This window comes from Nothobranchius furzeri, chromosome 11 (genome assembly GCF_043380555.1).
Source record: "Nothobranchius furzeri strain GRZ-AD chromosome 11, NfurGRZ-RIMD1, whole genome shotgun sequence".
In the NCBI taxonomy this organism is placed as follows: domain Eukaryota; kingdom Metazoa; phylum Chordata; class Actinopteri; order Cyprinodontiformes; family Nothobranchiidae; genus Nothobranchius; species Nothobranchius furzeri.
Genome location: NC_091751.1, coordinates 49,577,353 through 49,589,231, shown reverse-complemented (window position 1 = coordinate 49,589,231; position 11,879 = coordinate 49,577,353). Strand labels below are relative to the sequence as shown.

Here is an 11,879-nt window from a genome sequence, read left to right as displayed (position 1 = left end):
AAGCAGTAGTGTGTCAGTAGTTTGTCACCTGCTTGAGTTCCTGCGCCTCAGCCTGACTGACAGATGGCTGGAGGACTTGCACCTGCAACTGGGACAGCTCACCTGCTGGGACCTCCAGTGGGAGCTCAGTCTCTGGGCCCGTCTGCTGCAAACCTGATTTCCATGGGTGGAGATGGTGAGGAAGTGTGGAGGTGCATGCAGTGTGTTGCTTATACGGAAACCAGACAGTAAACTCAAAATACAGCAACTGAGGCAATCAGGGTGAAATGACTCATCAAAATACATTTCTGTGAAAGAGAAACACCAACAGCCATGATGAAATGTTTTTACATGTGGTTGCACTTATGAAAGTGTTGAGCTAAAATCAGCTCTTTGCTGCCTCTAGGTGGTCAAACGCAGACTAAGCATGGGTACAACACAGATCCACCTGATCCTGTCTTTACCTTATCTCCAGTGTGTCCCTTCTTTGTCACAAGGACAATATGGAGTTGCCTTGAAAGCAGTGTATTCACTTAAAACTCTACTTTCTTCTTGTATTGCATCTTCTGGGGCAGCAGTGGCTCAGTAGGTTGAGCGGGTTGTCCAGCAATCAGAAGATTGAAGGTTCGATCAGGGTTCTCGACAGAGAATTCTTGTGTTGTGTCCTTGTGCAAGACACTTAACCCACCTTCTCTGCTTGTTGTGGTCGGATGGACTGTTGATGCCTGTGCTCGGAAGCCTCGCCTCTGCCAGTGCATCCCAGGGCAGCTGTGGCTACTTCGTAGCTCATCACCATCAGTGTGTTAATGTGTGTGTGAATGGATGAGTGATAACTGTAGTGTAAAGCACTTTGGAGTCCTCTGACTCTGAAAGATATTGTTGGTGCATCACTTCTTTTTTTTATTTCTGTTGAGTTTCCATGCCTGTTCTTGCTCATGCCATGACTTGTTGATTTTAAAATGAATTCTTCAAAATCGACTGCCTCCTGGAGAGTCCTCACTCACCTATGTTTGGGTTTGAACCACACCTTATCATGAATAGTGCACATTTAATTTTTTATATGACTATTTGTACATGTAATTTTTCAGCAATAACTTTTTGCACAGTCACTTTTTTTTGTAATAATATACTTCAAGCTGGGACCTTGTAAAGTTTCCAGTATTGTCCAAGTGTAGATTAATTTGCATGTCAATATCCAGAAAGTATCTTCCTATAGGACTGACGTTTTAACAGTTGCTTGCATATGGACAGTTTATTGCAAGTTAGTATTTAGAGATTCTGCTGTAATGTGTTATAATTATTTTTACAAATTGTTAATTTCACCAAATATGACAACCCCCATATATGTGAATATACATACATAGCAAAATAATTTACATTCTAGATTTCTAGACTATAACAACCCATGATTTTAGTAAATGGACCAACAACTTCCAGGATCAAACTACTCCTGCTGGGCTGGTGTTATTTCGACCCAACTGTGCTTAGTGTGTGTGCGCTCTGATTTGCAGAAATATTGAATAATTGTGAACTAAAGGGCACAATGTTTTGGGTTCCTTTCCTCTATTATTAAAGTACATTTTTGATGGAAAAATCAAAAATGGTGAGAATACTGAAGAAAAAAGCCACTTTATTTCTGTAAATAAATGTAAATGATCTTCGTTTAAAATATATTTATTAATGGGATGCCAGGAGACGGGGCCAGTCTTCCACTACTGCTGCCACTGACTATGGACCTGAACCTCTGCAGAATTCAATTCAAGTTTATTTATATAGCGCCAAATCACGACAAGAGTCGTCTCAAGGCACTTCACATAATAAACATTCCAATTCACAGTTCATTAAGCCAATCAGAAACAATGTGTCCTATATAAGGAACCCAGCAAATTGCATCAAGTCACTGACTAGTGTCAGTGACTATACAGCAATCCTTATACTAAGCAAGCATGCAGCGACATGCAGAACAACTTTGAAAAACACAAAAATAAATAATAAACAAATCACTCACAATGAAATAGCTGACACATGACCTGCTGAATTTTGGGCAGAGTTTTATGGTCGATATCTTGATTTCTGGCACTGTATCACTAATGAACAGTGGATGCATATTTCTGATCCTAAACAGTTTAAACACTGAATATAACCAACTATTGAATCTTAATTTATTACCCTGTTTATTGATAAAATCAAACATTTACCACGGTTCATAAAAAATATCAATAAACTCACCAAGTATAAAATATTAAATGACAATAAAAGTACCAGTAATTACTGTTTCATAGCATTTATCAAGCAAATGTTTTTTGTTAATTTACATGTAAATAAAAATAAATATAACTTCAGAATATAATGAAAAATTCTACTGGAAAAAATACTACTAATTTCTGTCTTAACTTTCTTGTCTTTGTCGTTGGTGATCACTGCAGGTTAGCAGAACACCCCGCCTGCGCTCCGGACCATCCTTCCGGACTTTGGGATAGGGGAATGATGTGCAGTCAGTATGATCACGCTGCATCGACTGACCAATCATAAACCTCTCACAGTGGAGCTGACTTGCTCACAAAAACAGTTGTTTTACAAGCAAAATAAATTTGAGATACAGTGATCTGAAGTGGGTATTTATTTTATCAGGCTGCAAATTTTCACTCGTGAGGGTAGGACATGCATTTGACTGCATGCGCTCTCATGCCACACCTCCAGTTTCTCAAGCTGCTAAATAATAATACAGTGCTGTGAAAAGATTTGGGCACTCCTGATAGTTTTCATGATTTTCCTTTGGAAATTGTAGGTTGTGTGGATGAGCAATTTCAGATAAATATATCGAATAGCAGATGAACACATTGATAATTGGTAATGTTTGATTTACAAGTTAAGTCCCTGCCTTAGGGGTAGAACAGGTCAACTGAGTGTCTGTATTTATTCTGCAGGCTCAATAAATATACTGATTATAATAAAAATAAAATCCTAATTCAAACGTCGCCTTAAAGCCACCGAACCCTCCTCCAGCTTCACTGACTGCCAGTCAACTTCAGGGTTCATTTCAACGGTCTATAGGGCCCTACATGGACAAGCACCATCTTACATTGGTGATCTTAGTCCCTACACCCCCAGCAGGTCCCTGAGGTCCAGTGACCAAAGCCTACTGGTTGTGCAGCACCAGGCTAAAGACCAAAGGTGACAGATCATTTGCTGCTGTGGCCCCCAGACTCTGGACCTCTCTCCCCCTGAGCCTGAGATCAGTGGACTCAGTGGTCTCCTTTAAAAAGCAGCTGAAGACTCACTTGTTCAAGCTGGCTTTAGTGTGGCCATCACCACTCTCTCCTTTGTCTGCTCTTTCTACTTATTCCACCTCTCCTGGGATCCACTGATTACCCTCTTTACTATTTTTCTCTCTCCTGCCTTGCATTTTTAAATCACAATTCTTTTTTTTCTTCTAATTTTAACCATATTTTTAAAACATTTTTAGAAGATTTTTGGGATTTTGAATTTTTTGTTCTGTTGAAGCACTTTGGGATTTTTATCTTGAGAGGCGCTTGTATAAAAGGTTGTTTTCTTTCTTCTTTTTTTTCTTACAAAGAGGAACATAAGAAGAAATTAAAAAGGTATTGAAGAAAATGGTAGGTAGAGAAATATTTATTTAATAATAATGCAAAAGGCTTTAAATGATAAATGACACGCACTTGTATAGCGCCTCTCAGAGGAAGGACTCCAAAGCGCTTTACACTACAGTGTATCATTCATCCATTCACACACACATTCACACACTGATGGTGATGAGCTACGATGTAGCCACAGCTGCCCTGGGGCGCACTGACAGAGGTGAGGCTGCCGAGCACAGGCGCCACCGGTCCCTCCGACCACCACCAGCAGGCAACGTGGGTTAAGTGTCTTGCCCAAGGACACAACAGCAGAATTCTCTGTCCGGAGCCGGGATGGAACCTGCAACCTTCTGATTACTGGACAACCCGCTCAGCCTGTTGAGCTACTGCTGCCCATTTACAGATATTAAAGCATTTAAATACATTTTATAACTGCTAACCAGCTTCTTACATGCAGCTTCTGCAGAAGCTAGAAGCTCTTCTTACCAAAGAGGTGTGTTATGTTTTCCAATAACATTCTGATCAGAAGTTATTGAGCCGCAAAAGTCAAATCTGTGAATATCTTGCCAACTTAACTAAACTCTCTCTCTTTATGCTTTAGAGGTTATAGTAATATATTTACAAGATGAGGGGATGAGACTAAGTACATTCAACATTCATGCATTTATTTACTGACCTTCATTAGGTGAAAGTTCGACAGAAAAGAAATGGGTGTAAGCCTGCATCAGGGGGTGATTACCCAACTCCTTATGTTTATGGTGGTATTTTTAAACCACATATGTGACAACAGCTTATAAAACCTCTGTTTAAATTTTGGGTTTTGGTGCCACACCAGTGAGTTGGTGGGCCCTCAACTGGTCAGCCTACCTTCTGCACCTTGGCTGAAACCAGTGCACTCCTAAAACTCAAGTAATGTCTCACTTATAGATAAGTAGGTCTAAAAATACATATAAATCACATTTTAATGTAGTAAGAAAAAAAAAAACAGGAAAACTCCAACAGCTCAGCAAAGGGTTGTCTGCTAATACTTTCTCTGGAAAATACTAAGGAAATCCACTTATTTTCATTTTTTGCACATGTAGTGATTTGAAGTTGTATATTTATACACTGTAATTAGATAATTTAATTATCTGATTTTGTATATTTATACACCTTAATTAGATCTAAGCAATCAATCAGAAGTGGTTGTTTTTATCATCAGGGAGTTTACTTAAACACTCTGTATTGACTGAGAGACAAGAAAAGAGAGAGAGTTGGGATTGTTTAAGAATCTTTAATTTCTATAATTATAAATTCTTACAATCTACCAGGACTATCTCAATGATGAATGCATATGGATTTAGATGTTTCGTGTTGGTGTGTGTGTGTGTTTTGTTCAGAATCTAGGCTGAGTATCGAATCTGGTTTGTTATGACTAGGCTACCACGAGGCTTCAGAAGCTGATGACATGAGCCGCCATATTGCCACATACCGTAGATGGAGTCTCCTGTGTAGATCAGGAATTGCCAGGTTCTAAGACCTCGGTTGTACTGGAGCTGGTTGAAACAGCGGTCACAGCACACAACGCCCGTCTGAGGATAACTCCGGTAGTAGTCGGCAGGCGTCAGCAAGTTCACTCTTATTTTGAAGGAACGTTGTCTCGTTGGTACAAACGACGGAAATCTCCAGTATGACAGTTCTCAGCTTAAAACAGGAAATACAGCTGGCCAGCCTGTATTCCTCTTTGCGGTGATGGATTGAGAGCTGGTTGAAAACAATGTTGAGAGTATGATGTAACTCCTTGGAGCTCGGATCGAACAGAGCTGATGTCAACGTGGAACTTAACGTGGAACTGAATATAAAATGGCGTTGCCTTCTTTTATATCTCCCAGTTGTTTACCAATCTTAGTAAACCGGATTGGACTACTTTCATAAAAAAACCAGATTCTGCCCTACCACAGACGAAAGTTCTGATTGGTTGAGAATAATGTGTCATGCGTTTCCATGGTAATGTATATCAGTCTGTCTGGTGCAGTCCTGTTTATTCATTTAAACACATAACTCGTGACATCTTTATTTCACAGATCATTCACCTGATTATTAATGATCAACAAATGCTTTGATTAGCTTATCACAAATAAAGTACTTTGATTAATCAATGAAAAGCGTTCTTCTTCTCTTCTTCTGTCTCTTCTCCTGGAATGTAAACACACTGAACCAAGCGTCCGACCTTGGCGATGTTACTGTGTGAAGGGGCAGCTGTTAAGGGCAGACCATTATAAGCTTCCTAACGCTACACACATAAAATAACGGACTTGAATTTCTAATGACTTCCTATTTGACTGATTCATGCAGTGCATGCACAATTGGAAAGAAATGAAAAGGACTTTCCCTTATTTTAAAACTCATAATTTACTTAGATCAAAACGTATACAGTAATGTTTTCAGCAAAAGCAAACAGCAGTCACTCAGGAGGATGTTGAGTGATGATGATGCACCAGACTACTTTTAGCATGCTCCATTCAGTCTACTCAGTTCAATTTCAGGTTAAAAAAAACAAACTTCTCCTACCTGAATAATATCTCTCTCTCTCTCTCTCTCTCTCTCTCTCTCTCTCTCTCTCTCTCTCTCTCTCTCTCTCTCTCTCTCTCTCTCTCTCTCTCTCTCTCTCTCTCTCTCTCTCTCTCTCTCTCTCTCTCTCTCTCTCTCTCTCTCTCTCTCTCTCTCTCTCTCTCTCTCTCTCTCTCTCTCTCTCTCTCTCTCTCTCTCTCTCTCTCTCTCTCTCTCTCTCTCATGTGATTTTTGAAACACATTTCAAGACAAGCAGACTTTTTTTTACTAAAGAAATATAAAAAACATTAATAAATAAGTAAAATACACTTTTGCTTTCAAAGTGTGAAATAAATGTGAGATGCCATATTTTTTACAGTTAAAAAAATAATGCATGTTCTTGTTTCCCTTTTTGTTTTTGAACAGGCAGTTCATCACTGCTCTGCAACTTTTCACAAACTTTGGTGAATTGCTGCCTATAAACCAGACCCTTTCCATGATCCATACCCAGGATCATATACCAGTCTTTGCTGCACAAACGAACCATGATGAAGCGCGCAGTGATCCTCTAGCATCAGGACTATAGCAGTCTTTTCATACGGCTTGAGTGCTTCCCTATCTGCATGGTGCTTCTGTCCGTTGACTCTGTCAGGACGTCCAGAACTTCGTCTTGCCGCTCCAGCTCCGTCTCTGCCTCCAACGCAAGGTTCTTTAACTGCAACAGCATCTGCTTGCAAAAAAATTAAAAATAAAACACCAAACAGAAATAGCAACACTAAACAGTTTTTAACTATTTAAGCCATTGCTTTCAAATACTAGTGTGGGTTGGTGCAGTAGGGGGATAGCTATTATAAAGGCTAGCAGTTAGCATTTTCAGTTTAATAAAAACACAAGAAGAAGAAGAATTTTGCGTTTTCTTGGCGGAGCCTGGAAGTATGCTAATGTCTTTGGATGCAAAGCAAAGAGCTATAACCAGAGTGATTATTGGTGTGGGTTACTGAAGCTAAAGGATGCTATGAAATTACAAGATGGTGACCTGGCTTTGTTGTTACTGAACAACAAATATGATTATTTTTCGTCCAACAGTGTTGATCTTTTAACTTTCTGATTTGTTTTAGTATCAGTTGGGGTTCAGCTGCACCATGTTTCAACACAGAGAATTCAGCAGGAGGTGAAAATAGCTTCAGGCAACAGAATCTGGAGTCTTTACACAAATTTCTTTCACAAATTAAAAGCAGCAGCAGTGCTACTTTGTTTTTAAACCGGCTATGAAAATCCAAGTTTCTCACCTGCTTGAGTTCCTGCGCCTCAGCCTGACTGACAGATGGCTGGAGGGCTTGCACCTGCAACTGGGACAGCTCACCTGCTGGGACCTCCAGTGGGAGCTCAGACTCTCGGCTCGTCTGCCGTAAACCTGATTTCCATGGGTGGAGATGGTGAGGAAGTGTGAAGTGCAAGCAGTGTGTTGTTTATACGTAAACCAGACAGTAAACTCAAAATACAGCAACTAAAGCAGTCAAGGTGAAGTGACTCATCAAAATACATTTCTGTGAAAGAGAAACACCAATAACCATGATGAAATGTTTTAACATGTGGTTGCTTAGAAATATGCTCTTTGCTGCCACCCGGTGGTAACATGTAGAATAAGCATGGGTAATACACAAAGATTCACCTGACTGTTCTTACCTTCTCTCCAGTGTGTCCCTTCTTTGCCACAAACAGATGAACATGGAGTTGCCTTGAAAGTGGTGTATTCACTTGTAAACTCTACCTTCTTCTTGTATTGCATCTCCAAAACAGACAAGGCTTCTGGCATCTTTGCAGAAAGAAACCTGTAACATATATCTGGTTTCCCAATGAACCGCTGTCTCACTGTGATCTCATAGGAATTGCACACCCGTATTTCATCAATCTCGTTCCTTTCGAATTTGTGTAGGAGTTGGCAATTTGTGTCTCGCACCTCCAGTGAGGACACCAGCACTAGCAAACATCCAGGTTTCAAGTCAGAGTCTCCACCTTTGGACACCACCGCTGGGATGCTTGTGATCACCTTATTCCTGCTGGAACCCTTGCCTGCTGAGAGGACAGCTGCAGCTCTGGCAGCGTCTTCAGCCTTGGCCTCTTGCTGAGCCTTCCATGGGAATTTGCCAAAAGGCCACCAGGGTGGGGACTCCAGTTCTGACAGAAGTCTGCAATACAGAGTATTGAGAAACACATGTAAATAAATGCAGCATCATCAAGACATAAAAGAGCAAAACTCAATTCTAAAAAGACTTTTGAATAATTACTTGTCAGCAACGCCCAGATCGGAGTCAATCTTCTCCAGTCCCTGCATCATGTTGTCAAACTGCTCTCCCTGATGGCTGAGGACTCTGCCCGTGTCCTCCAATCGTCTCTGGGCCCCCGTCACTAGGTTGATCAGTTCTCTCCCCTTAGAAATCTGGCACTCAGCCCCTTGAGCCTCTGAAGTGGGAGACAGAAGACGCTCTCTCCAGAAATGTTCCAACACATTATAAACAACCACTCGGTTGGGTTTAAGGGAACCAAACCAGTGCTTCACGTTGCCTTCCTCAAGCACCGTCAGGGTGCTGAAGATGAAACTAGACGACTCCATCTTGATCTCGATGATACATGACAGACGGAAACTGACGAGACAGTTCTTGCTGAGGCTTGAAACAAAGCACACCATGGTTCTGGAGAGGGACAGGGTTCCACTCTCCCACCGCTTCTCATTGTTGATGTAATAGGAGCCAGGCCAGCTGTGGATGGGAACGTCCCGGCTCATCTTAGGGAGGAAATGTTAAATTCCACCTGGTACAAAGAAAGACAGGACTGAGCGCTCACATGGAGATGATTCCCTTATATTTATTTAGTTATATCATAACTGACGGACCTGTTTGTGCCTTGGTAGTGAACATACTTTTTTCAGAATAAGCCATGCAGCAGATGAGCTCAGATGACACGTTCAAGCAGACAGGTTAAGCTATTTATCCGCATCACCAAAGTGAATTTAAGACAACTGAACTTTAATATATCTTTGCAACTTCCTGCTCGTAAAATAGAAACCTCCCCACAGCTAAAAGACCGCCAACAAGTAAAACATGACGTTACCTCGCATTCTTCTTGGTAGCTGTTTATCGTGGAAGTGACGTCACACCGGTACGGTTGGATTTATTGTCCGACTTAAGCACTTCCGGTTGAGACTAAAACATTCAAACACTAATCGAGTGCGGTGTGTGAACGATTTGAATTAAGCGGAATATTTGCATGATAATTGAACATAACGTTGGTATACGAAACTTGACATAAACAGAAACTGCGCTGATATATTTGCGATGCTAGGGAACCATAGGACTTTGACCTGTTGTCGGAGTAACTTGTATATGAAAAATCGTTTATTTTATATTTAGTTTGGCCTTAAATGAGACCTACTTACACCAATGTCATTTTTATTCTTCTGTCTTTTTTTCTGTCTGTTTCTGGATGTCCATACAGTAAACAAGGAGAAACATCATTAGCTAGCTTGCTAACCAGCTAGCCGGGCTCTTGTTTACAAACATGGACAGAGAGGCGTACCGCAACTGCTGCAGCCTGGTCAAAATACCAAGTCAGTCCTACGAACTGTTCTGGTCATCGCATTTTGTAGACTACATCGACAAGGACCTGAGCTATTCCAAATTTTTCAAGAAATACCTGCTAGCGAATCACCCATGCATGTTCTCGAGAAAGTTCACAGAAGGCTGGAAGTGCAGAAAACAGTGGGTGACTGAGGAGGGTAAACCTAATTTCCAAAAGCTGCTACAAGAGTTTGGTAAATACATTTAATTTTGCATGCACCATGATTTCAAATCACGCGTATTTACGCTTATGTTTCATTCACAGATGAAACTCCTGTCCCTGTTGCAAACTGCAATGCAAAGGAATACAACGCCAACCCCAAACAAGTAATGCCTTTTAAAGAATTTATACATTACTGGAAGGAATACATTCAAAATGGACACTCCTCACCCAAAGGATGTCTCTATCTGAAAGACTGGCATATGTCAAGGTATGGTGCATGCGTTTTTCTATTGCACAGCTTTAAAATGTGAAGAATATAATATATAAAAAGGAATTTCACAATAATAAAGGCTAAAACATGCATGCTGGGTAACCTGATCTGCTAAATGAACAAACATAACACCGTTTTGCAAGGGTCATAAGCAGTGTGTATTGACCTGACACGAATTAAGTTTGATCTTAAATGTTTTGTTCATTCTAATTTATTAACAAAAAATTTAATTGTATGATCTATTTACATAGAAAATTACAAATGTGCATTCTAAGCGCATATGCATTCGGGTTTTTTTTCAGTTATTTTTTAATAGCAGTATTATTTTAAATGTTTTGTTTTGACATAGTTCAGGTTACTGTATATTTTCCTAATTCCTTTTTATATTATGCAACAGGGACTTTCCTGAACATAATGTTTACACAACACCAGTCTTCTTCTCTTCTGACTGGCTTAATGAATATTGGGATACACTGGAGGTGGATGACTACCGTTTTGTCTACATGGGACCTAAAGGCTCATGGTATGGAAAAGATAAAACAATACAGGTAAAACTCATAATATACTAATGTTTCGTTATTCTATTCGATCCACTGCCTTTTTGTTGTGTCCAGGACTCCGTTCCACGCCGATGTGTTCCGCTCCTACAGCTGGTCCGCAAACATTTGTGGTAGGAAGAAGTGGCTGCTTTATCCTCCTGGTCAAGAGGATTTTTTACGAGACACTCATGGCAACCTCCCTTATGATGTCACATCAGCTGAGCTTCAGGATGGAAACCTTTTCCCACAGTTTGAAGAAGCATGCCAGCCTCTTGAAATTATCCAAGAGGCAGGTGAAATAATTTTTGTGCCGAGTGGCTGGCACCATCAAGTTTATAATCTGGTGAGAACTGAGCCGCAACAAAAAATGTTTGCTAATGAATAGAAAACATTGTGCTATGTGTGACAGATGTAGCTGTTTTCATCAGTTTTTGACACTTTTTTTCCCAGGAGGACACCATTTCTATTAATCATAATTGGCTGAATGGCTGCAACATTGACATCATGTGGCAATTCCTACAGAACGAGCTGTCCTCTGTTCAAAAGGAGATAGATGAATGGAAAAACACAATGGATTCATGGCATCAGCACTGCCAGGTATGTTTCACATGAGATAAGGCTGTCAGCATGCCATAGGAACATGCTGCTACCATATAGTAGTAATTGTGTCTTCTTTCAGGTGATCATGAAAGCTTGCTCTGGTATCGATTATGGGGAATTTGCCTCCTTCCTAAAAATAATTGCCGAAAATCGGATGGCTTTTTTGAACGCATGCTCCTCTGGCGAGTCCTCCGATTACTCACGACACCTCTCAGAAACTTTCACCACACTCGGACCTTACCATGCAGCCTTTGACCTCCAGCGAGTGGCTTATATTATTGAATGCCTTTTGTGTAATGAAGATTTCAAGCGGCTCGATCGTTCAACGTTGACTCTGCAGCCAGAAGCCATGGTGCAGCAAATCCGAGATACCATACAGTCCACAAGAGGGCGGCATCTCCTTTACCAGGAATAAATGGTCCATTTCAACGGCTTGGAATAGCTTGAATGAAAAGTGCCCATTTGTTTAGTTTGAAAAAGATTGTGATAAAAGCTTGAATGGCTGCATTGCTTTTGAATGTCTAGTTTGTTTTTTCTATGAAACAAACTCATGCATAAATAAAAAATATTTATAACCTGAGT

General features: G+C 40.5%; 2 protein-coding genes across 5 annotated transcripts; one reads left to right on the top strand and one right to left on the bottom strand.

Annotated features, from left to right (window-relative positions):
- Window positions 1-5,584: 5,584 nt before the first annotated feature.
- On the bottom strand, window positions 5,585-9,865 carry snap47 (synaptosome associated protein 47). Of its 4 annotated transcripts, XM_015956689.3 has the most exons (5): window positions 9,219-9,349; window positions 8,396-8,918; window positions 7,794-8,296; window positions 7,397-7,521; window positions 5,585-6,834 (listed from the first exon to the last, which is right to left on the bottom strand). In XM_015956689.3, the coding sequence occupies exons 2-5, from the start codon at window positions 8,890-8,892 to the stop codon at window positions 6,688-6,690; spliced, it is 1,272 nt and encodes a 423-aa protein (XP_015812175.1). In that variant the 5' UTR covers window positions 8,893-8,918; window positions 9,219-9,349; the 3' UTR covers window positions 5,585-6,687. The 4 variants fall into 4 exon arrangements, with proteins under 4 accessions (XP_015812175.1, XP_070412184.1, XP_054597224.2 ...); XM_070556083.1 differs by lacking the exon at window positions 9,219-9,349 and adding an exon at window positions 9,801-9,865 and having other exon boundaries at window positions 6,692-7,521; XM_054741249.2 differs by having other exon boundaries at window positions 6,692-7,521.
- jmjd4 (jumonji domain containing 4) lies at window positions 9,666-11,877 on the top strand. The gene is made up of 6 exons (XM_015956688.3): window positions 9,666-9,918; window positions 9,990-10,155; window positions 10,556-10,681; window positions 10,773-11,040; window positions 11,148-11,294; window positions 11,377-11,877. The coding sequence occupies exons 1-6, from the start codon at window positions 9,666-9,668 to the stop codon at window positions 11,710-11,712; spliced, it is 1,296 nt and encodes a 431-aa protein (XP_015812174.1). The 3' UTR covers window positions 11,713-11,877.
- Window positions 11,878-11,879: the final 2 nt, after the last annotated feature.

Coding starts and splice junctions, on each gene's coding strand:
- snap47 (XM_070556083.1), bottom strand. CDS start 8,892: ATGAGCCGGGACGTTCCCATCCACAGCTGGCCTGGCTCCTATTACATC. Junction 8,297..8,395: donor GATCTGGGCGTTGCTGACAA/GTAATTATTCAA, acceptor TCTGTATTGCAG/ACTTCTGTCAGAACTGGAGT. Junction 7,522..7,793: donor AGGGACACACTGGAGAGAAG/GTAAGAACAGTC, acceptor CATGGAAATCAG/GTTTACGGCAGACGAGCCGA.
- jmjd4 (XM_015956688.3), top strand. CDS start 9,666: ATGGACAGAGAGGCGTACCGCAACTGCTGCAGCCTGGTCAAAATACCA. Junction 9,919..9,989: donor AAAGCTGCTACAAGAGTTTG/GTAAATACATTT, acceptor TTTCATTCACAG/ATGAAACTCCTGTCCCTGTT. Junction 11,295..11,376: donor CATGGCATCAGCACTGCCAG/GTATGTTTCACA, acceptor GTCTTCTTTCAG/GTGATCATGAAAGCTTGCTC.